General features: G+C 40.2%; 1 protein-coding gene across 1 annotated transcript; it reads left to right on the forward strand.

The window, feature by feature from the left end:
* Positions 1–476: 476 nt before the first annotated feature.
* LOC138598722 (centrosome and spindle pole-associated protein 1-like) lies at positions 477–18,565 on the forward strand. The gene is made up of 28 exons (XM_069670557.1): positions 477–543; positions 1,658–1,784; positions 2,102–2,174; positions 2,387–2,490; positions 3,177–3,242; positions 3,932–4,215; positions 4,315–4,415; positions 4,647–4,743; positions 4,972–5,029; positions 6,232–6,509; positions 7,373–7,491; positions 7,624–7,765; positions 8,124–8,235; positions 9,792–9,939; positions 10,032–10,160; positions 11,825–11,937; positions 12,306–12,455; positions 12,678–12,821; positions 14,262–14,375; positions 14,561–14,627; positions 14,760–14,886; positions 15,575–15,714; positions 15,801–15,926; positions 16,766–16,806; positions 16,940–16,985; positions 17,175–17,284; positions 17,415–17,562; positions 17,918–18,565. Exons 2-28 carry the CDS (start codon positions 1,686–1,688, stop codon positions 18,058–18,060), a joined length of 3,279 nt encoding a protein of 1,092 aa, XP_069526658.1. The 5' UTR covers positions 477–543; positions 1,658–1,685; the 3' UTR covers positions 18,061–18,565.
* Positions 18,566–24,986: the final 6,421 nt, after the last annotated feature.

Genomic DNA, 24,986 nt, shown 5'->3' on the forward strand with positions numbered 1-24,986 from the left:
AAACAAGAACCAGAAATGTGCTTAAAAGGTTTTGGGCTTCATGTGCATGAATGCAACATGTGTTCCCTAAAGGTTGGTTCGGGTCTCAAGGGAGAGGGGTGTGAGCTGGTGAGAGCAATGCTGCCCTTTTTGGTAACAAGCAAACCTTCACAGCTGAGCCGAGAAGCTTCAAGGGTATTTCATAAGACAGGAAGTGTAGTACTTAAAGCATAGTATGTGAAATTAATGTGTCAAGATTGAGCTGTACAAAAAAATATTTCTGCGTTGATCCCAGGATAAAATAACACTCTTTTTTTATAGATATGAAATATCTAACTATAACTGACAACAGATATATAAAAAATGTTAAAATTGTGGGCTAACGGGAACGTGTTGCAACGGGGTTTCAGACACGGGATTTTATTTTGACACATGATACCGGAAGTAGTGGTAGTATGAATTGCTAATGATGTTGGGCTTAAAGAAGACCAAGGAGCCGCCAATATTTCCAAGCTAGCAAACACTGCCTTATCCAGTAACGTCATATTCAAACAACGCTCAGTGGTAGGTTTTCTATAAGGAAACGACAACAGTACTGATAGTCAACTCACAAACGGTAGCTGGGTGAGAAGCTAGTCATTAGCTTCGTTTAGCTTTCGTAGTTTTTGTGTGCCTTTCCCGTAGTTAAAGCTAACAAGCTAGCAAACGTAATCTGCTGGTTAATTTAGACAAACTACGCTAACATTATTCTATACAACGTATTAATCGATTTGTTCAATAGTCACGACAGTAAATTGTTGTGTTGTTAGAATGATAGTCGTTCAGCTTATACCGTTAAGCGGGTTAACAATATATATAAAGAATGTGACGCTATCGTGGTCGTGTGGTTGCCTGACAACGGCAAAATTAAAGAGACAGTAACGTTACAGAATTTTCCGGTAATCAATGTACCAATACGATTCCAGTGTTGATGAAGATTGCGTCAATCTGCAATATGATGTTGTCATTAAGTTCATTGTTAAGGATCAACTTAGCCTTTCTGGTGACTTGACCACTTTTTTTGTTTGGATTTACCAGCTCCACAGTTGTTGAGATAACTGTGGCAGGTTGAATTAATTGCATTCATTACCTCATTAGACCAGATAGGAAGAACTAATAATTTAAATCAACTCTGTTACAGTCTTTGGTTGTGATACAAACTAACTCTCCTTTCATTGCATACAATTGAAAAGCCTTTTATCAATTTCATTTCCTGCTGCTTCTGAGATGTGTGAAAATTGTGAAAGACAAACAGAACAGAAACATCAACAAATATCTTAAGAAAAATGTGTAAACATGTGGCTTAATTTTTCTTATTTAATATAGTGTGATAAAATTGCCTTTCTATATTGTAAGGGGTGTTTACAAATACCTATAAAAGTAACTCTAAGCCATGACCATGATTTTTGGCTGCCGACCTGACGTGACCACAAACCATGCACACCTATCTTTTGTAGATTTTTACAGGATATTCTGCCCCGCCCTAGTTGACAGCAAGTGGAGTGAAGTATCTCTCAACTTCAGAACAATTGCCATTCACCTACTACTGGCTGCGTTAGATGGCTTGTCATCACACTGGCCGTGTCTTCTCTCTGCTGTAGAGATGAATATAAGCTATCATGGCATTTTGTGTTCCCAGCTGGGTCGAATGACTAAGCCAAAAGGAGATGGATGATGAGCTGGCAAACTTCATCAGGGAGCGGAAGGCGAGAGTGGCTGAGGATAAAGCCAGTTTAGAACAAGACCCTCCTTACATGGAAATAAAGGTGTGTTGCAATGATTTGTTGGGTTATTGATTCTAAACTTGTTTTCTTAGACACAGGTCAGGGTATTGTATTTATTTTTAAGTATTTATTTTACAGACATTAATTTAGTCAAATTCTAAGGCAAATTACCTTTTATACATCTTGTGAATTGTAATCAAATACACACAGTAAATTTTTACTGCATACTGCATGACATCCTAAAAAAGTTTAAGATTGTTTCGGATGAAATGTTTGGATTTGATTGATATGAAGTTAAAAATGGAGCACTGGTATGACCTTTTGGCAGTGGTCTTATTGTGTCTCTTTTTGACTAACAGGCAAAACCCCAGAAAGTGTATGGCTCTACTGTTAAGGAGAACATCCCACCCAAGTCAATAGCACAGGGGAAAGGTAAAGTACATTTCCACCCATACTTTTATTAATTGTTATGTAGTTTTTTTTTTAGATCAATGAGCAAATACATTAAATGTATCAGTAACCCATGTCATGTGAGCAATGTGTGTCATGCTAGATTTTGTTGTTTTAAATAGCAGCTGTCTTGTTTTGGCATGAAACTCTTCACCATGTGTTGCTATTAAAAACTGACGGATGTGTTTTGTCAGAGGAGAATTGCAGTGTGGGTCTACCCCTCGGTGTGGAGTATGAGAGGAAGAAACAGAGGCTGCAGCATGAGCTCCGTATGGACTACAGACGCTACATGACTCAGGTGACTTCCACATATTTACCTGTTTACTTGTGTTTGGCTTCAGATTAACTTAAAGATCAGTGAAGCATATGACCCAGATTGGTTGATTTTTTTATTTTTTCATTTTACATTGGGCAGTTTATACTTGGCACTCTTCTCAAGAGAAGTGTGTTTGGTGTTTGCCATCAATAATAGAAACAACAAACGCTGTGATCCAATTATGGGACCACTGAAGACAGCATTTTCTTGACAGAATGTGTTAAAGATTATTGTCAGCATCTGTCCCATTTTAAATATCATGTAATGCAGCGGCCTTTTGTCTGTACTGACACAATTGGTGGATCCTTTGCAGCTTGCAATATCCCATGATCCATGTAGTGCTCTGGTATTCTCAGCAACGTGTACTGTTTGAAAATATCACTCGACCAAGTTGTGTTTACAAAGGGTGTATGATTTTAGGGTGTTATCAATCATTAAGAAAGTTACTGCAAATGTTATAAATATGGAACCCAGCCTAAGCGCCTTGTTCTGTATATGTTGGTAATCACAGCATTTTATAGAATAACATACAGTATAAATACACTTTGTTTACCATTAACCTGTTATACTAAATGTTATCCTGTTGAATTTTCTGTTAGCTTAGAAAGCTTATAGGAAGAGATAATTTTGCAATATTGGATTCATGATGGTAACATTTCATGTTACAGAAGAAGCACTTTGACCCTGCACAGTCTGGACCATTTATTCACGTCAATAACAGGGGGTCTGTCAAGGTAAACATCTCTGCTTAATGATGTAATTATGTCAGTTAATTTGAAATAATTAATTTCACAGGTCAGGATAATCATGTTTTACCATACCTGTTGTACCTACTTATAAGTGTAACCAAGAGCAAAGTGTCTTTACCTGCCACATTTTAATGAATGAAACAGCATAACATTCTCATTATTACTGTATGGCTGCCAAAATCTGTGAAGTGCAGACTAACTTGAAAGGAAAAGTTACAAACACCTACTGACGACTTTTTCATTCATTACTTGTCGATTCAATGAAAGCCCCAGAGACCCATTTTTTCTTTCCCAAAATATACACAACATTCATCACTTATTCTAAACCAGGTGTACTTGGGCCCCAGGGGGTGCTTTTGCAGTTTCACATGAATTAATGGAAAGATTATGGGGTATCACAAATTGTAGAAAATACAATGTGCTTAAAGGTCTAATCTCGAAGATTTCAGTTTCATTCTCTTTGGCGGCACCTTGGCGCCCATATGTGTGTGGGTGGGGTATGTATTAATGATATATGTGGAAACCAATGATAACATACAACTCTAGAAACTGTAAAATGTAGTTTGATTGCAGCCAACTTGGTTTTATGCTTAAATGTTGGATGTGGACGTGGTGATTAGCCTCGGACTCTGTTTCAAAACAAACGTTGCCTCTTATGTTTCTGTTTCCTTTAGCAACATTTGATTGGTGACAAAGCCAGTGTTCTTACAAGCCAGCGACCCCCCTTACAAAGGCCTTTGCGGCTTTCCGAGGTCCAGCCCCTCTGCACTGAGGAGAATGTAGAGCATTCTTTAATACCTCCAAGGCATCACAACAGGCTGGGGAAGCCGGTGGATCAGGAGTCAGAGGAGGAGGAATACTTCGAGGAGGAGCTGGAGCTTATGGGAGGCAGGAGGCACAGACATACAGGGGTTGAGGACACTTATGAGAGGAGACGATTCAAAAAGACTGATGGCAGGTACATGAGGGAGTTTTTCCTTTTGTTTCACATGTGTTTGTGTTAAAAGCATGTTATAAAATAGTTGACTTCTTTATGTCTTCATTTGTCTTTTCCCAGAGGGAAGGGGGAGTTTCCAGTAGGTGTTGAAAGTGAGGGCTGGAGATTGAGAGCACTGACCACAAAAGAGGATGCTGAGTTTGCCACTGGCCTTATAATAGGTTGAAACACATTTCTCATTTTGAAACTGAGCATGTATTTTTAAAATCAAAGGTCCAGCCTATGAATAACATTCATAATAAGAAATGTCTGTTAATAAACTTCTTTGTTTGGTAAAACATTTCACAAACTAAATACATTTTCCCAAATGATCATTTGACATATTAAAAAGACTCAAACTAAACTACTTCAAATAAATGATGGAATCTTGTAATAATTATCCCTCATTTCAGGAGTAGCCGATACAAAAGATGCCTTACAGAGGAGAAAGGAGCGCTACAGACAGGATCTGCAGGAGCAGATAGCTGAACAACACCGGAACAAGAAGAGGTATGTTGTCAGTGATCTCTTTAGGCAGGCAGATGACATGTATTCAGATAGACAAGCAACTTCTGCTGCAGTACAGCAAGCAACACCTAATGGGTGCTTTGTTTCTTCTCAAGTGTAACTGAGCAAAACCCTGAACCTCTGTTTGCTCACTTGTTGAACTTCCCTTTTGGATTCATTAAATGCTTAGTATGTAACTCTGTTAACCAGCTATGTGTGTCCTTGTTGCAGGGAGAAAGATTTGGAGCTGAAAGTTGCTGCGACTGGGGCAAATGATCCTGAGAAACAGGTCAGCTGGCCTCATGAAACAAACTCAATTCATCTCAGTAAAATAAGATTGTTGATTATTTTTAAGGCCACAGTGGGTGTCATTTCTAAACTAAATTTCTAAACTTCATTTCTACTAAGTTATCCATATTGGAAGATTAAGTCTTCAAAAGAAAAAATAAATTGGCAGAAAGTTGACTCTTTAATTATACTCAATGCAAGCTGTTGGCTATTCAGGTGATCTAACACCATTCACTGCACACTCTGAATATGTATTTTATAATATTTTGGCGCTCTTGACAGTGTCGAGTAATGTTCTCTTATGTGACAGACAATGTTAGCATTGGCTGTGCACAGGACAGACTAGATGGAGCTGCCACATCAGAAGGAGCGACTTGAGGCTAGACTCTTCACCAGCTCGCTCTCTCTCTCTCTCTTCTAACATTTATCTTATTTTTTTTATCAATTTGAGCCGGATTTTTGTAAATAGGGGGCAAAGTCAAACTTGAGCACACATTCACGTTTCATTCACGTTTTATTCCTTTAAAAAAACACATATGAAGCTCTTTAGGTCAACACCAAAGAAAGGAAACTTATAAATGTCTCATCTTTGCACTAATCCTTGGTCTTTTATTCTGAGCTGGAGAGAACACCGCTTCCCCTCAAACTTTTCTCTTTCACCTGCTCACTTACGTTGAGCTAACAAAAGCTAATTTCCTTGCAAATGCTTACTAGTTTTCTTGTTCATGTTGAATACTGAGGCTGTGATTTCTTGAAAACTTCAACAACACAGACAACATGCTGGACAAACAATGTGACTGCATGTTTTTTGTTGAAATGAGGTGTTAAGTGAATAACACTATCCTGGCTCGTGTTTCTTGGGAATTATTTTTGGTGACCATCAGGCTCTTTGTGAACAAGATAGTATTTCCAGCGTGGAGTTCGGCGCCTTTGAATGTATAACTTTTTTTTTTACACTGATGTTACTTGTAGTGATATTTTGTAGAGCCTGTTTAGAAATCTTAAGGCCTGGACCTGCAACAAAAACATAATGTTAGACTAAACAATTAACACAAATTACATTCTGCTATTTAATAATTCAGACTTTTCCTGATAACATAAAGTAAGGTTAATCCTTTGTTTTTATGCTAAATGTCCCACTAAAATGCTGGTACAGAATATTTCTTTGTCTTAACATTGTTTTTTACATTTTTTCTCTAACAGCCGGACCGAATCAGACAGTTTGGAGTGAGCAGGAGAAAACATCCTCAGGTTTTGGAGCCTTCAGCAAAAGGAGAGAACAAATTATCATCCACAGGTCTATCTTATCATGAAAGGACATGTGTAAGAGACCGAGAGACGACTCCTCCTGAGCAGCCCCATGTGGCCTTCCAGTCGCCTCTGCTGAAGTACAGCTCTGCCCTGGGCCTGGGGGGTGAAGGTCTTTCTCCCAACAGTCAACCTACAGCCTCCTCATTCCCCAGAGCCATGGACACTCCCCGGTATGCCTTGAACTTAAACTTCACATAAGTTACAATCCTTTAAGATGTTTGTGCTGGTTGATTTGGCAACACAACATAGTATCAACAAGTGCAGTTTAATACCACGTAAACAGTCATTTAGTAGCACAGATATACAACAGAAGAGCTGTGTACAGTGCAGCCACAAAAGCGTACATTGTTTTGATAAAGAGTTTAATAAGGCAGCGGCAAACTGATGTTTTTAATGCAAACAGTGCAAGTAACTTTTCAAATACCAGTCGAGAGGTGGTGGTGTGCAGCCTGTCTCCTGCAGCTCTTTACCTGACAGCTCAGTGTGGCTACTCTTTCTTGTTTATTCTCCACTGTCAAATGTTTTTTAAATGACTGCTTTCTTGATTTTTAGATGCATTGCTCATGAGTGATAGCAGATAGCGCCAGCCTAGCAATAGAAATATTTGCATTAGCAGTCAATAATTGCAACTCTGATTTAGTTCTGGGAGCGGTGAGGGTGATTACACTTTGTTAAAATTGTAATGCTGCATTGATTGGATGCATTATTTCCCGTGGATCTAATAGGTGTGCGTGAAGGCAATTTGAATCCAGCTAAATCAACCACCAACGAATAGGAACAATCTTTATTTTTTAAACTCTGACCAATAGCAGATATTTACCAAGATGGGGGAAGTCATTCAGCATGTTGTAATTTTATTTTTAGAAGTAAACTTAAAGGTTATTTTGGTGTTCTTGGTTTACTAAAGAACGCCTCAATCTTAAGACAGGAAAATAACGTAAGAAAGATGAAAGTTTTGATTTTGAAGTGAGTCTCTGTTTTATAACATTGTTAATGTTTTACTATCCTGATTTATGATGCATTTTATTTCCAGACTCCCTTTGTTTGCTCCTCATCCTCCCTCAACTCACGGTGAAGCCCACAGGAGCCCGTACGGAGAACCCTATCACTACTATGGCACCAGAAACCTACCTGACCCAAACATGGCCTACTGTAAGCAAGCCTCTACTTTATTCAAAGAGAGTAGAAAAACGTTCCTGTCAAAGATAGAGTGAACATGTCTGAAGTAGGCAAAACATTAATTCATATTTATCCTAATAATTCTAAGCTGCATTCTCTGTCCAGATGGTCACTTATCTGTTCCTGGTGCTGGCCTACCGGTGTCCTACTGGAACGTTCCACCAGGGGGAGCTGTGTCCAGCCTGTATGGTAACCACAGCCCGCGCAGCCAGCACAGTGGAAGCAGCCTCCCGGAGCCTCCAATTCAGTAAATATCTCATCTACACTTGTGGTAATTTGGCTTAAAAGGAATGTCAGAAAATATCCAAGTGGCAATGCATGTATCTGCTTAACCAGCACACACGCATCTCAATTGTTCTTTTGCAGTCCTGTCAACTCATTTCAATGAAACACATTTCTTTGTGCATATACAATGATAAAAAGACCAATAACCCTTCATGTAACCTGTTGTTCACTGCCTCAAAGTTTCTAACCTAACAGCATCTGGTTCTGCTTGACAAGTAGGCCTTTAAATGTCCCATTAAATGGAAGAATTGACCAGTAACCATGATTGAATTGCTTGTGTAAATTATCATTTTAGTGCAATGTGATATTCTGTAACTCAGGCCTTGCAGTGAGGCAACTACCGTGGACTCGCAAGTCAGGGTTTTCCATTCAGAGAAATCCAGACCAACCACGGACAGAATTTTGAGCTACAGAGACGCTTTAAAGCAACAAGTAGGTGAAACAAAGTCTTCTCGAGATCAGCCTTCTTTCTTGCTTCATCATCAATTAAAATGATAGTTTACTTCTAAAACATAAGCACTTTTATTCCTGATATTTAGATCTAAGTCTATAATATTTTATCCAACACGTATATAGATGAAATTAACAATTGGTGCTTTTACTGGACTAAGTATCACAATGCGCAAGCAGCCAAAATGCTAATGGACCTGGAAATTGTACCCTCGAAAAATCAAAAGGGTTAGCTTCTCCTCTGCCATTCATTGGAGAAGTGACATTGACGAGCGCAGCAGTGTTCAAAAGTTAAACTATGTTTTTAAGGGCCTGTGTCCACTAATGACGCTTCTTGTGCTGGCAGTGCCTATTTTCTAAACAAAACCAATGGAGTTCAGCGTTTTCAGCGCTCAGCGTCAGCTGTGTTTTGATGCTGCACTGTCAGCGCTCTCAGCTGAAAATAGTTCAACAAACTTGGCATTTTTGAGCGCTGAAAACGCTGAGCCGCATTGGTTTTGTTTAGAAAATAGGCGCTGCCAGCGCAAAATACGCTGTCAGTGGACACAGGCCTTAGGGGATGAAACATTTTTTAAAATACAATCATCTTTTATTTTTAAACAACTTTAAAGGGTAATGATGTAAGGATATATTAAGTAAATTAAGAGTGTTTTCTGTATTAAAAGGTAATTTTAACAAAGACAACACATTCATTGATAGTTAAAGAGGATGAGGAAAGGGTTTGTACATTTATAGTGTTGGATACATTTAACACATGAGGTAAACGCATATAAAACCGCTGTGTATGAGCAGTGCTTAGTTCAGGTCCTATTTGGTTGAGACAGCATTAGTCAGCCATACGAGATAAGGTGGTTGCAGGTAACTTTTCACTGCATCCTAGTCTGTGATATGTTGGCAGGAAGCTTCCAGGAGAGGGAGCAGCGAGCTTTACAACAAGGTAAAATTGATCTAGTTAAGAGGAAAAGATATAGTTTAAGTTAAACCCTTACCTCCCAGTTTTATCTGCATCCCGTCCAAGTCCTTCACCTCTCTCCTCTAGCTGCTCTTTGACTCTGTGGCTACACAATTCTGCTTTACAGCTCCCCTTAGCTGACCTTATACAATACCAAGTTCTGTTCCATATTCAGGTATTGTGTTGTGGTGCCTCAACACTCCGTTTTACCCCTTTATAGAACAGATGGTTCATGAATTGCATTTGCAACCTACATTTGCCAACATGTGATATGTTTAAACTTAACTGTTAAAATGAAAATTCACAAATGTCTTATTGTCTTTGCTTCATGGTTATCCTGTATTAATGAGATGTATCTTCATGTTGCAAAAACATGACTGTTGGCTGTTATCATATTCTTGAATTTACACAATAGGTTTCTTGATAAGTTGTAGTGTAGAGAGTAAAATTCATGTAATACATTATGATCACAAGGTCTTACCTAATGCAACACTCAGCCAGTATGAGATAATTGTATGTATACAAAGGATTGCAGAAGTGGGAGAGTATTTATTAGTGTTTAAAATAAATAAATACTGTACCTCAGATCCAGGAGCAACAGGAACGGAGGCGCCAGGAGAGGGAGCAGTCAGAGCGTTATGAGGCCCAGCTGGAGGTGGACATGAAGAACCACCAGCCCTGGGGTCGAGGGGGAGGAGGTGCCCCACTCAGAGACAGCACAGGAAATCTCATTGGTAGGTCCCAGAGTGTAGTGGCCTCTTTTTAATATAATACACAGTGGCTATTATAGGACTTGCTATGATACTAACTTAGCTTTTTTGTCCAGCTGACCTAAACCAGATGCACAAGCTCAATGAAGAGGCTTACAGCAACCCGGAGCAATGGCAGAGGAGAGCCACGGCAGCCACAACAGCCCACCAGGCAGAGCTCCCTGACCCCAACGAGAGGGTCTCTGGTACTGTATCAGGGTGTAGAGCCCATGACACTAGTAACAGGCTCAGCAACTTTCTTCTCAATATATTGCATCAGTGTTTTGTCAACAGAACATTTGCCAAGTAGGTTTACACATACAGGGAATTTGACTTGGTGTTACTGATGCACTGTAAACATTAAATATAATGAAAAATAGGACACAAAGTGAGCAGCAGAACTCGTACTATCAAGAAACTTAAATAATGATGATAATATGTATAATATATGTCTTTGGTGTATAAAAAGAGCTGTAAAGTTTGTACAGAAGTTTGTTGTGAAGGCAATGTGCAAAAGTGTACTGTATAAACTAAAGGGCATCACAGCTTGCACTACAACAAAATTGGGAACATTGAACACAGGCCAGCTGAAATTATTTCAGTGAAAGTCACAGAGGAAATTATGTACAGTTTTATGCGAAAGACATGTTGTCCAATGCAGGGGTTACCGACCCCCGGGCGCAGACCCATTACGGGCCTTGGGTCATTTAGTACCGGGCCGCAAAACCCAATAGGTGTCTGTGACATTCCAATATACGCAAAGTCAGAACCGTTGCATAGGCTGTGCGAAGTGTGCAACCGCACAGGACCTTCAAAAGTAGCCCAAATGTGCTAGGAAACTGCACGCCTGGCAACCCTGGCTTCGCATCACTTGATGTGATGTGAAACTTGTTTTGATCATGAAGCCTGATGCTCCTCTACAGCTCTGTGTTATCAGTGAAATATATGAACTACACAGCATATGTACATATGACAGTATGTGGAGACGGAGTTTACACTTTAACTGTGCGCGGAAATACGGACAGATCGCGATGTTATTGAGCCAGGTACAGAGCATACACAGATTTGTGTCATATCTGCTCTCCTAACGTCTGTCTCGTCCTTGTGCTCATGATAACTCTTCACAGCTTATGGTGAAGAAGTATTTTATTCTTCATAAAGGATGTTCACGAAAATACAGGAGCAATCGCAATCGTCAGGGGCAGAGCCTGAGAAACACTCACAGATTGGTGTCCTCACTGCGCTGCATGATTATAGACTGCTCACTGCTGGATCACATTGTTATAAATTCTGCTAAACAGCTTGTAGATCACACTCTGGATCATCTGTCTCTGACCTGCACCGTCTCTCCCTCTAGTCCAGGGGTCTCAAACTCAAGGCCCAAATATATCTGGCTTGCGAGATAATATCATATTTGTATCATAACTGGCCTGCCGGTAAACAGCGAGCACACCGCTGATACTACAAATCCCAGAATGCACTGCAACAGCGGGCGCACCAGTCAAGACTTGCGAGCACCGGCTGTGTGAACCTTGAGCTTCAGGGTAGGGACCGTGTGATCAGACGCAGTGAGAGCTTTCCCAGACAAGCTGCGCCTGTGGGAGACTCAGGTGCAGCAAGGAAACTTAGGTCACTTTTCCTGTTGCCAGACAATGACAAACCAGGTCTCCACCGCTGTGTTCCCAACTGCGCATTTTGTTGATAAACTGAGCAGACCTGGCAGAGTTCACACGGCTATTTGCCGACTTTGGAGCTTAGAAATTAAAATTTGGTTATTAAATGAACAGTGGGACTAACTAAAATGTGTTTAGCAAAAGAGGTTGTTTGGTTAACTCGCGCCACATATCCCTTATGTTTTCTTCTTTTCTAGGTTTCACCCATGTCCAAACCCCCCAGTTTGCAAGGGGCAACATTTTTGCCAACCAGCCCACCCAACAACAGCTCCACGAGCAGGACAAGTACAAAGCTTACCTCAAACAGCAGGTACAGCTTTAAACAGCTGGTGGTACTTTTGCTTGCTGTGTTTTTTGTTAATTATCACCTCTGCTGTATTTCAGGATAATTTAGGTGTGGACTGAAATGATGTTATTTTTATCTCCTGCTGCAGACTCAATGACTTATTACTTAGGAATGTTACATTCAGGTCAATATGCCGTCTGTTGTTGCTTGTTGGGCTCCAGTTTGCCATGTTATGCTTTCAGCACATGTTTTGAGCATGCAGCACCTTTGAGGTTATTCTGTAGAATATTCTGGACAGTATTTGTCATTGTTTTGGAATGTTGCAATAAAAAATAAACATAGATTTGGGTTATAGGGTTATGTTGTCTTGTCTCATTAACCTTTTTGAACAGATTGATGAAAAAATGCGTAAAAAGGCAGAGGAGAGGGAAAGGACAAGACTGGAGGAGGAGAGAGAGGAAAGGAGGCTGGCAGAGCAGAGGGCTCGCATTCAGAGGGAGTACGATGAGGAACAAGAGAGAAAGAAACGGAAGGAAAAGGAGGTGAGGGTCTACTAAGTAGCTTAGATATGGGCATGGGTTATACTTGGGTTTAATTATTGTACTTTTGAAATATTTTAAAACATTGGACTACAGGGAAAGGGGATTTAATTTGCATTTCATAAGGTATTGCAATATGTTAAAATTGACTATTCAACTGTTTCCCTCCATTTTCTGCTCTTGTACCTCTCTCCATCTATCGCTGTCTTGCTCTCTGTCTTTCAGCAAAAGGCCAAGAATGAAGAGCTGATTCAGCTAGCTGAACAGAGGAAGAAGGAAGCGGAGAGGCAGAAGAATGAAGCAGAAGAGAAGGAAAATGCAGAACTAAGGAGGCAGTACGAGAGGGAGAGGCAGGCTCGAGTGGAGGAGGTTCGTAGAGAAGTAACTTCTTCTGCTTTGACATTCTGTAATCGATCCTTCAAAGGTGAGCCTATCTTTAGCCTCTGTTTAAGATGCAGGATCAGCCAGCGGCAGCAAAATTGCTCTATTGAGCAGGACAAAAATGATAATATACAGTATTTTAGGATAATTTAGGTGTAGTTATTCAATCTCTGAAGAATTGTTGAAGTTAATTGGTTGAGATCACCTTTTGCACTGTAGACACTTTCCCCCTAAAGCATTTATAAGCAGTATGTAAATAATTGTAAAAAATCTAGTACTGTATCTCAACAACAGCCATAACTCCTGAGGGCGATCATAGTAGACACAGTTTAACCGTTTGAAATGTGCCTTCATAGTAGGGTTGACACAAAATGTCTCGAGTCAAATGGGATTTGGCTGTTTAATAAATATTTGACTATTTGTTCCTATTTCTCCTATTCATTTATAAACTCCTATATTAGCCCACAAGAGTCTCTATTTCATCTCTAAGATTCCTGTTTAGTTTTTCATAAAGGCTAGCTGTCAGCTAGACATTAAAACATGCTCACTTCTTTTTAAACGTAAGTCATGTTAGACACAAAAACTGTATGTGAAACTTTTGTTTTCAGTATTTTCACCAGGTTTTTTTTTAACTTTCTCTGTCTTTTTTGGAGAGTAGGGACCACTGCACATCCTGTAGTCACTGGTAAATCATTTTTTAATGATAAACATTGAAGGAATTCTTACCTAAAAACCAGCTGAGACACTACAAATAAGCTAGCAACAGCTAAGCTCTCAGAACTCTCATGTCCTGTCCTCTGAAAAGTGTCTGAGAAACAATGATTTTTTTTCACAGCCTCTCCCCTCAGACAATGCCATCACGCACTCTGATGTTGAACATTTGTCACTCATTTTATGCAAACTTTAAGAGCTTGAATGGACCTGAACAAAGCTGAAAAATGTGTTTATATGTGTATATATATATACATATATAAATACATATATATACTTATTTTATGAATGGAATGGAGTTTCTTAGTGAATGTATGAATGAGCTGTGACGTGTTGTGAACATTTTCCCTATTCATTCAGATGGGATTTTTTTTTTGCTAATGGGAATATCTGAATGATATGAATGTGAAAAGTCATAGCACACCAATCCTGAATGAGCTGAACGTTTTAATGTTTGAATGGTTGGAATACGTTGAAAAATGTGGAAGGAGCAGCGAATCAAAAAATGCGGCGGAATAATAAAGAATTTTTTGCCTTCAGCATTCACAGCATCGTAAACTGCTTACAAATGCTTAACAAGGCGACTCAAAGTGTTAACCAGAAGCTTGTTTGAAATAGGAAATGCAGCCTGTATTTACACCAAAACACAGACGACCATCAAGTTTAATTTAATCACAGCTTTTCAAACCTTTGTCTCGTTAATGGCTGTGTTCTTAGATCTGCAGGGAGCCCTCGCCTCCAATCCCAACTCTGCAGAGGAAACATGGGCTTCACCAGTATACCCCAAGGCCCCCCACTGTGGACAGCCTGCATTCTACTGCCCCGCTGTCTGTGAGTCTCTGCACACACATGCACACATATGCACATGCAAATTTGACAAAAAAATCTTACCTTAAAAGAGGATGTTTTCTCAGCAACTTCTTTCCTGGGTAAGTAAAGGTTAATTATGTAATCTCTCACCTTCTTGGTCGCCCTTTTTTAAAACACTTTTTACTTTCTTTCTTTGTTTCTCTTAGGAGCGCTCTTTGTCTGGTCTCCAGTCCCCTCCTGTTCCTGCTTGTAGAAATCAGCTTCGAGCTGCAGGTGCTGTAAAAGCTATGCGGTTGTGTTTAAATGTTCCTATAGGCAGTGCTAGTTGTTACATAGTTACTGGACAGCTTAGTACTGAGAAATGTTTTGCTAGTGAAAACACTAAATCATGATGTGTGTTTTTAGGGGACCAGCACAATGTGTTCAGTGAGCTGTCAGCGTTGCGTCGGCAGCTCCGCAGTGAACAAAAGCGACTGGAGGGTCGTCTGCAGCAGGGTGACTGGGAAGACTTGGATTCTCCTCTGAGTGACAGGTCAGACCCCGGCAGATGCATCTTTGTAGCCTTCAAATGTTACTTATAAAATTTCTAATATAAAGTGCAGCATTTGGTGGTACTGTTTAGACACATAGGTTCATTAGCATACATAAATCAAAGTACAAATTTCATATACTCCTCCTTATGGATCCATTCCTGAGCATGACACTTCTGCAATGTCCTATTTTCAATTCCCAAACAGTTACATGTACTCCCAGGGGTCCTTCTGTAGCTGCTTTGGGTTTCATTTAAAGATTGTGGAGTGGCTCATCTAATTTGAAAAATAGATCAACCCAACATATGGGTTTCTCCCATGTGTTGCTCTTCCACTTTTATCCAGAGTTGAACACAGTTTGTGTGTTTTCTGCAGGAAGCTGTGGATGTGTTATTATTATTATTATTATCATTATTAAAGGTAATTGAGAAAAGGTTCAGATAGTTTGCTAAAAGTAACGGTCAAATAGGAGGATTTAATTGAAAGATAAATAATAACTTAACCCCTTCATACACACTGAAAGGGTACTCATCTCATATATTTCTGCTCAAATGAATGCTGTTGGATCAAAACCTTTGGTAAACCATGATTTGCCTTTTTTGTCTCATCTTTTATGAGTGTTTGGATTTTCAGTGCTGCAACGGTTATTTTTGTAAGCATTGGTGTGTACTATGGTCAATAATTGTTCAGACATCGGGAGCGTCCCCTTGTTGACGTGTTTGATATGGCCAGGCTGAGGCTCCAAGCTCCGGTCCGAAGGCCAAGTTCCAGAAACGCAGAGCCCAGAAACCTACTGAGAATCCATGACTCCCTTCAGCTCAAATACACAGGTAATAGGTAGTGTTACAGTCTCTATTGTTCTTCACTGCAGAACAACATTAGCTGCGACTGGTTTGTTTGTGTTTTTGTGAGTCAGACGGCGAATCAAGGCTGGGGTTCACTGACGTTCCTAAACTGGAGGGAGTGGGCGTGGCTAGCAGGAGGAGGCGGGACTACAGGGATCCCTATCACCAGTTCAGCCAGAGGTCAACTGTCCAAGGCGGTTAGAGCTCATTGCATTGTTTGACACCCATTTGTTCCCCTGCTGTAGTTTAAAAGAGGTTTTAATGTGGATGGTGAGGATGAATATGCCCTCCACAAGCCCCCATTTACCCCTTATATTGACTTGTGATCCTTATCTAGATAATGAAATCTGATCCGCAGTAGGGCTGTGCAATAAAACTATCTTGATGAAGGATCAAGATAAATTAAATGTTGATAACAGTGATTCACTTCAGACATATTTGCTCAATATGAACAAAACCAACAGATTATTTTTCTGCCAGTAAGTCTGCAGGTTTTTGCTTGCACGCCGACATTAAAACATTTTTAACTGACTACTTTCTTGCTGTGTCAAGTCAAGTCAACATCACTTTTTAGATTTGGGGCATTTTAAACTAAATAATTAACCAGATGAAGATTTTTTGTAATCAGAGGTCTGACAGTTTTAAGAGAAACAACCTCAGCTTTGTTTTTGAGAGTAGGAGACATCTGCAGATATTTCATCGCATAGTGACCCCATTAAAGGAACACTGAAGGAATCCTACCTGGAACTGAGATAATGTCACATTTGGCTCACAGCCTCTCATACTTTCCACCAAAGAGCTTTGCATAAACACCTCTTCCAACATTGTGATTGGATCTCAATATGCAAACTAGTTAGGTGGGCTTGTCAACAAATGTTGGGAGTCACAAGTCAAAAGAAGCAATGCCATGCAAAGGCAGCATTCCTCATGCTTGTCTTACTTATTCAGATATGATACTGAGATTGTGAGTTTAAAACTGTGTCTCTGGCTTTTTATCTGGTGTAATTAATTAAATATTGTCCTCCTTGTGTTTTAGATTATTGTGATCTGTCCCCACCACAGCAAAATGATTATCTGGTGAGTTTAAAATGACCACTGGTTTGGTTTGCTTCTCTTCAGCTACAAAACTTCTCTAACTGGTATATATACATTGTAGAAAGTAAATTGTAACAATTGGAGTGAAATTGTGAAAATTGTGTTTCTGTTGCAGAGAAGCGCAAGAGGGTCTCTGCTGGACTCAGAGAGTGCTTTCATTGGTAAGACCACCATGATGCAGGTATTTTAATGAAGGCAACAACATCATACATCATACAGGTGCAGACAGACCCAAACCACCCAAAACTTTTGAAACTACTACAACACAGTCTACTGTATCTTCTCTGAGTTTGTGCAGATGCTCAGGTCTTATTCTGGCTAATCTTTTTGTTTGTGTGTGGGTTGCGTAGACCCCCTAGGTGATGCATTTCCAGTACCATGCACACCAGAGCTTGAGAAGACCCCTTTGCTGTCAGCCAGGGAGAGGAGGAGGGTGGCCAGAGAGTCACAGCGCCCCCAGGTGCTTTACACACCTCACAGCACATGTACTTTTCAGGTTTATATCATTGTGGTGTAACTGAAACAACCAACTGGCCTGTTTGCTCCAAATTGTTGTTTGTATTGTTTTATTGTTTCTTTAATTGGTTCAGGACCGTGCAGCTTCCAGCCAGCCCTTTGGACAACAAGACGAGTTCACAGGCAACAGACTGAAACAGGAAGCAGAGCCGAGCGCTGAGGGGAGGAGTTGGAACCGGACAGGTCGTCTGAGGGCTCTCAGTCGTCGTGGTAACACAGCAGGTATGACCTACATGATTTATTTCTACTGATTGTTACATATTTTCTAAAATTATTTCAGTTTAGTTTGATGAATTCAAATATAAGCAAAGCATTTTGTAGAGTGTTTTTCATCAGATATCTAAAATGCTACATTAGGGCTTTAATGGCTTTCCAAAACCCTGGGGTCATTAAATTTAGCCAGTATTCAAATAACTATGGAAACGGTTGTAATCAGTTTTCTGCAGCAAATATTTGTTTACATGTTAGACACTGAGTTCTGTAACAGTCCATGGAGGCTGATTTTTAGAACAAGGTGGATATCTCAGTTGGATATTTTTGGTCGTAAGTCTCTCTCTCTCTCCCTGTTCTTCTTTAGAACAAGTGGATCTGTCTGATGACAACTCCTCCCCTCCCCAGTTTTCCCTTCACAAACTGAACCATCAAAGCGCTGTAGAAACTGTCACCACGGATCGCTGGATTCGGCCAGGAACATCGGACACAGAGCGGTTGATGACATAGACACATGTCCCCTCAGACTGGGAGGTACCCTCTTCTTTTGACAGCCGTGTTAACACAGATGCCACCTCTGTCTTTGAATATTGAGATGATGGTTTGTTTTATCTCACGGCTTTGTGTTTGTCAATCTGAATCTGTCTACGTGAGAATGTAGTTTCTGTTTACAATTGTTAATGTCAGGACCTCAGTATGACGGATGTCACTGTGAGATCGGAACACATTCTTGTTTATGGGCATTTTCTATTTTAATATGATTTAAATTATGTCTTCAATAAATTATGTTTTAACTATATAAACCGTGTATGTACCATGTAACTTATCCATCCACAATAAGTAACATTTGTACATAGTGTATATATATGTATTATTAATAACATTATTGTATTTTATTGTCTTTTTGTCTTGCCTTTTTTATCCATCACTTGTTTTACCCTGTCCTTTTACTTTGAGCTGTTAACAACAGTGAATTTCCCCCAATGGGGGATCAATAAAGTCTTCTCTTGTCTTATATGGTTTGTTTGCAAACTCTGACAATACATTAAAGCGTTTAACTAACTTATATGTAAACTTTTAACATTTATAATTGCATTTATTTTATATTGATTTATAATATTAACTGGGCATTTTGGAATATGCATTTATTCACTGCCTTTGCTGGGATACCACTTTCATGTCTGTTACTCTGTAGTTAGCAGCCAGTTAGCTTAGTGTAGCATAACGATTTGGAAAAAAAGTAAGTTTACATACTTGAGTGTAAAAATGACAAGTTGTGGTTTCAAAGGGGAAAACATGCAGAACCATTGATAGGGTGTGAATAGTGACCACAGAAGTGTCCAACAGGAATAGAAATCTTTGTCTCTTTCCTGTGGAGCTATTCCTTTAAGATCTGGCTCTAGTTAAACATCTGTATTTGAATCATATTGTTCATTCTTGATTTGTTTCATTCTCTTTTGACAAAAAAAATTAAGCAAGGTTACCAAATAACAAGGCTGTTTCAAATTGTATGAAATACAGAAATAAAAGGCATCGCTAATCACAGAAGACAAAGAAACAAGATGTGTGAAACACTTAAGGATTGATGTTTCGTCTCTTGTCAGCCCACGAGAGCCCGTCTGTATCCTCCACTAAACCTGAACAAACTCAAAATAAGACATTGAAAGCTGCAGAGCCTGTAGTCTTTGCTTATCTTTTTCCTCTGGGTTTGATTTTCTGAAAACATTACATAAAAGCCGAGCTGTTTACCCGCCAGTGTCTGGTTTACTATCCAGTTTATAATTTTGTTCTCTCACTAGAACATAAAAGCAGCAAGTAGGGCTACAAGCATAACCAGAGTATTTGCAAAAAATCAAAGAGTCAGATGATCTATCAAAATGTCAATAATTTGCGTTGGAGTTGATGGACAGTCCCACTTGTCCGATACAAGTCTGGATTTGATGTAGTGATGACACAGATTTGCTGTGTTTCATGAGGTTTTAGAGCTGAGTAGTGTATGAGCTCGGGTCTGACAGCATCCTCTAAATATAAAAGATTTTCACAGTGCTGGGGAGCAGGTCTGCATATGAATGTCATTATAAAATGAAAAAGAAACCTGTTACGTTGAGGGCCGTGGTTGTAGTATCAGTCTTGCTTGCTCTAGTTCACACACACACACACACACGTTTTTCACCTCTTATGGTTAACCAATCGTTCTCTCACTCTCCTTCCATTGCTTTGTCCCTCTCAGTACCGTGGCTCTGTTCTCCGTCTCATTAATGCTCTTTTGCTTGTGTGTACACACAACACACACACACACACACACACACACACACACACACACACACACACACACACACACACACACACACTGTTCACACTCTCTTTCCTGCCTGGATGAGCACTGTCGCTCGCTGCCTTCTCTCTCTCTGGCTCTGTCTCCCTCTGCCTGTATGAGTGATGACCTTCTCCAGCATTGGATAGGAAGGAGGATAGAAGCCATCTAAACTGTGCTACGCCCCCATTACTCAACCAGACACCCCAGTGTCAATATGCCTACACACACACACACACAGCATTACTGTCAGCATTACACTGACTCAGGAAGGCCACAGCAGCGTAGCATGGCTAGCAACTTCATCCAAAAATTGATTGTCCTGGCAAAAACACCTCAGCTGGGTAAATTATTGCTCCAAACTCATTTTAAGGTCTTTAACTTTCTAGCAGTCCAGCCTAAAGTACAAGAGGGGATCAGGAAGCCTTTTGCTGCAAACCATCCTTATCAGCGTCTGGGGTCGACAATGTTAAGTGCCCAGCTTTCATGCTTGTAGCTTGACGGATGTGAAAAAGGACCAGTTTAGCCAGTTTAAAGAATCAAGACCAGTTACCTCTGTATTACTCAGTCTATGAACACAGTTGTAATGTCTGCTGCTATGATCATGAAATTATGGAAACAATCATTCCCTACCAGTCCTAGTTCCTCATGGAAGAACAATACACTTTTTTGTTGAGGTACATGCCATGCCACAAACAGGTGGCATGGACTGTAGATCCTATTTTTCAGCCACTCAGGATCTGTGGGACAACCTTAAATACAGGTTATCTTCAACTTCAACCTTTTTTGGCTAACGTGTTAGCAAACACAGCAACATTATCACACAGTTGTGTTAATGGCCAACAAAATAATTTTAAGTCCAAAATTCTACTTTTGACATATTTTTGGTCTCCACCAACTGCAGAGGAAAAAACTGTCTCTGTAGCTGCTGAATGCTCCTCTATGTTCATCAACTAGTTTCAGACTTCGGTCTGCTGTTTGGTGTTGGGCAGGTAGCTTATCAGAGGTTTTCCACTTAAAGATCAGGTAAGACTGGAACGCAACAAAGTAAAGTTGCGAGCTGTGAATCCAAAGCAATGAACTTAAAGATGCTAAAATGCTGAGTGGAGCTGAAGGGAAACTGCAGAGCTGTGTGATAATTCTCTGTTTGCTCATCCCTTCCAGTGATGCTTTCACATTACACATAGTCATTCCCATTGTTAATATACAAATATTAATTAGTGCTACTTCGGCATAGTGATCAAATTAGTTTTTATGCCCACAAGCTAAATATGTAGCCAACAAAAATATATATGATACGGTAATTTCTAGAGATATACACTGCCATCTTCTTTATTTTCTCCTACTATATGCGGTGCAATTTTAATTAAGTTTCTTTTAGCGCGGCATGCTTTATGGTTTTTCACTGCCTAATAAACCACCATGTTTGCAGAAAGTGACATTCATTAGTTCTTTACAGCCCACTATGCTGGCTGTGTTTTATTCTTCAGCTGACAGATTAGTCAACATTACACTCATTCTGTTCCTCTCTGACTGAAGGCAGCATGCCCTCAATTGCATAAAGAATTACCACGGAATAAATCTAACCGCTGTACTATATCTGAATGTTTATGTGTCAGACAGTATAAGCAGAGAGAAAACACACCCTGTTTAAATGACTTCAGCACTTGTTTGGGACAGCGTGTGGAGAATCCCATTCATTTTGATCAGAGTTATGAATCCTTGATAAGGCTAATGAACGCCATAGCTCACTTATGCTAATCAGTCTCTTGAATTAGCCTACCACTGCAGTCGCCTATTAGGGGAGATCACGCTGTAATGGATGGCAGGAGAGCTGCACTGCCCACTACAGCTTGTGTGTGAGTGTGTATATGAATGAGTTTGTTTATATGACTTTTTAAACTGTGTGAAGTGTGTTTGTGCAGCTATCTGTGGGTGTCTGCAGGACTAGTGGTGCTAATGAAGCATAAGAGTGTCCAAAGTTCATACAAACTGAAAAATATTATTTCTTTTTAATTATGTTCTATGTCAAAGAGATTTTTATTTTAAGATCCTGTTTGTAAGGAGGCCACTGGAAATAGGTAATTCCTTTGTCTCACCACTGGATGGCTGTAGTGCAGCACGTACCTAAAGTGCAGTTAGTCCCTCTCTAAACAATAGACTTCATACTGTGAGATAACATATTCAGACACATGAGGCAGACTGGGCTCGTTTCAGTAGCCACAGTGAGTATGATTAAAAAGAGGAGAAATAATTTATTTAAATGCATTCAGAACGAGGCGATGAACTCTGCGAGCAGTGTATCACACTCGGTGTCTCCTTTAGAATTTTTCAAAACTCACTTCTTTGTTTCCTTGCCCCCCAGTCTCATCCCTCCCCCTCTCATTCTTCACCCTACCCTCCTTCCTCCACTCCTGCTCAAGTTCAAGCCAGGAAGCACCAAACTAAATTTTAGATCAATTGTTTCATCATTCTGTACAACATCACTGCTACGCCCAATTTAGCTGACACACAAACACACACTGATACACACTTGTGCTGCCTATCCCTTATGTTACCTTTGGGATGTAGCTGACAAATGACAGCGCTGCTCGTCTGCCAACCCCGACTCTTTGCTCGGCAGGATATGTGTGTGTGTGTGTGTGTGCGTGTGTGCGTGTGTGTGTGTGTGTGCGTGTGTGTGTGTGTGTGTGTGTGTGCGTATGTGTGTGTGTTGTTGGAGAAAAAAAAATCATTGAGGGACACGGGGAGATGGAGGGGAGCATTGGCACGATTCTTGCTCTCTGATTGGTTGACGTGAACATCCTGCAGAGTTATGGATTTTTGTCAGAAAAGAGAGTTTGCTTCGACCATGTTGCTCAGCAGACTATGAAAAACAACATATTTTCCTTCTGTCCAAGTACAAACCAAGTATTTGTGCTGCTAACTTCTGTGATTTGGCCATTTATGGATCTTTCTCAGTGGGCTCCAGGAGCAGAGGAAAACAACAGCACAAACGGAGGAGAGGAGGAGGAAGTTGAGCAACTGGTAAATTGCAATCTTCTCCTTCAACCTCAATTCCCTCTTCAGCATGAAAATCCGGGACACATTCACAAATCCTGGCTGCTGATGTGGCACCAATCTGCTGTGGACCTTGTGTTCTTTCCCTTAGTCTTGAATACGACCCCAATCACCCCATTTAACCCATCCACTCTCATTCATACGCTGATGGCAAAGGCTTCCATACAGGTTGTCAGGCTGCTTATCAGGATGTATTCTTATTCTCATGAACACACACACTCCAAAGCTGATGATGATTTTGGGGGACATTTAGGATTAAGTAACTTGCCAAAGGAGACCTCGAAATGTGGACTGAAGGAGCTGGGAATCAAACAGTTGATCTACTAGTTAGTTGAGCAGCCTTACCTTATGAGCTACTGCTCTATAGATCTAGATCTAGTTTTACATTGCAAGCAAATAAAGTTTCCAATTCCTGTCCCCCTGACAGGAGATTGCAAAGTTTGCAGTCACTATCATCATCAGGAGTATAATTTCAGCCTTAGTTAACAGACTAAAAGAGTGTCAACCTTCCCCCTAAACTCTATCACATATACACAACTGCTGTTTATAGCAGCGATGAGGAACTTTATTTTGAGTCATTTTGTCAGTGACATGACGTCACATACAGATCCTGATCTGGCTTCATGTAAGTGAGTGAAAGAATGATGAAACATATGTATCAAATATGACTTTTCTTATTCAGCAGCTGTCTGAAGCAACACATAGCGATGATGTAATGTATCCGTATATTTGTAGCAATGTGATATTAATTACTGTAATAATATGACAATGGTAAAACAAAGTGCACTTTGTGTTAGTACTGTTTATACTCCCAGTTTTTTTTAACAGATTGCTCGGTAACACAGATTTGTGATGACGTTATTAACATTCCCAAGTAATGCTAGGTCTTCAAAATAATAAGCCGACAGCTGGATATAGCTACATCTTAGGGCCCACATTGAATGTTGAATTCAAGCCATTTGTTTTACAGTTCTGTCCACATACATACCGGTGGTGAGAGCTAGCATCGAGGGGCGTGGCTCTCGGACCCCAGAGCTAACTGTTGAGCCTCCCCGAGGTGTCTGGGGCCTAACTTGATGAAACACCGGTGAAGGGAGGCGCCCACTTGATAACCCAGTTGATGTGCTGGCTCTTGCTGCCCATCTAAATACAAGTTTGAGTTGTCGGGGCCGTTAAAATCCAGGTGGTAGGTAGCATCTGCTTGGAGTTAGTAAAATATTATTGTAGTATCAGTGTTGTCAAAACCTGTAGCTCTTATGAACGGAGCCTGGGTCTGCTGAAGTTGGCAATGCTGCTTGGGTTGACGACTAGGGGTCATGTGGTAGGTTAATTTTGAGTATTGGGATGAGGGAACAAGGGGAGGGGTTTCTTCACTGAGCACTTAACCTTATCATTAGGCCACAAGTATCTTGTGTTTCACTCAAATTCACTGTGACAAAGCCAAGTCTAGCCATGTATTTTATGAATAATACAGACATACTCATATTTATCATTGCTCTATCACTGTCATTGTATTTGAGCTTCTTATGTACTTCTGTCAATTATCTGCTTCTTATCTCTTTGCTGATCCTGTCCTGTAAATATGTGAGATTCAGAATAACTATATTGTAGATGTCAAATCACTATCGCTATAGACTGTGGTACAATTGGCTCATTTTCCACAGTCCCATGCTCCTCGCCTGCACACCTCCAACTGCAATCACATGTTCATTCATTCAAGTATCCTCACACAGAACAGGCTGTAAGAGCTGTTTCGCGTCCGCGTTTCTTTTACTGGGTTGAAGTCTGCGTTTGGCATTTGGGCATCACTTCTGTGGACTTAAGAATAAGAAATCTTTCTGGTGGTCTGCTTGCTTTATTTGGTTACACAGAAGCATCAGTGTTAAATTGAGACTTTTTCAGAACTAGTTAAAAACTCTGTATAGTTATATATATAGGTTTAAAAATGAAAAGAAGGTGGAATGTGATCCCTTTCTAAAGGCTGAAAAAGCTATGCTAGGAACATGAAACTCCTGTCCATGTAGGAAGAAAGAAAGACGTGTAGTATTTTTTATGGACGTCA

The sequence above is a fragment of the Semicossyphus pulcher genome, unplaced genomic scaffold (assembly GCF_022749685.1).
Source record: "Semicossyphus pulcher isolate SPU_LCO1_2020_fin unplaced genomic scaffold, fSemPul1.0.p SCAF_2, whole genome shotgun sequence".
Lineage (NCBI taxonomy): Eukaryota > Metazoa > Chordata > Actinopteri > Labriformes > Labridae > Semicossyphus > Semicossyphus pulcher.

What these genes read in the sequence shown, in the direction of transcription:
- LOC138598722 (XM_069670557.1), top strand. Translation starts at nt 1,686, where the DNA reads ATGGATGATGAGCTGGCAAACTTCATCAGGGAGCGGAAGGCGAGAGTG. An exon ending in CTCCTTACATGGAAATAAAG is followed by an intron (nt 1,785 to 2,101) that starts GTGTGTTGCAAT and finishes TTTGACTAACAG; the next exon opens with GCAAAACCCCAGAAAGTGTA. An exon ending in CAAATGATCCTGAGAAACAG is followed by an intron (nt 5,030 to 6,231) that starts GTCAGCTGGCCT and finishes TTTCTCTAACAG; the next exon opens with CCGGACCGAATCAGACAGTT.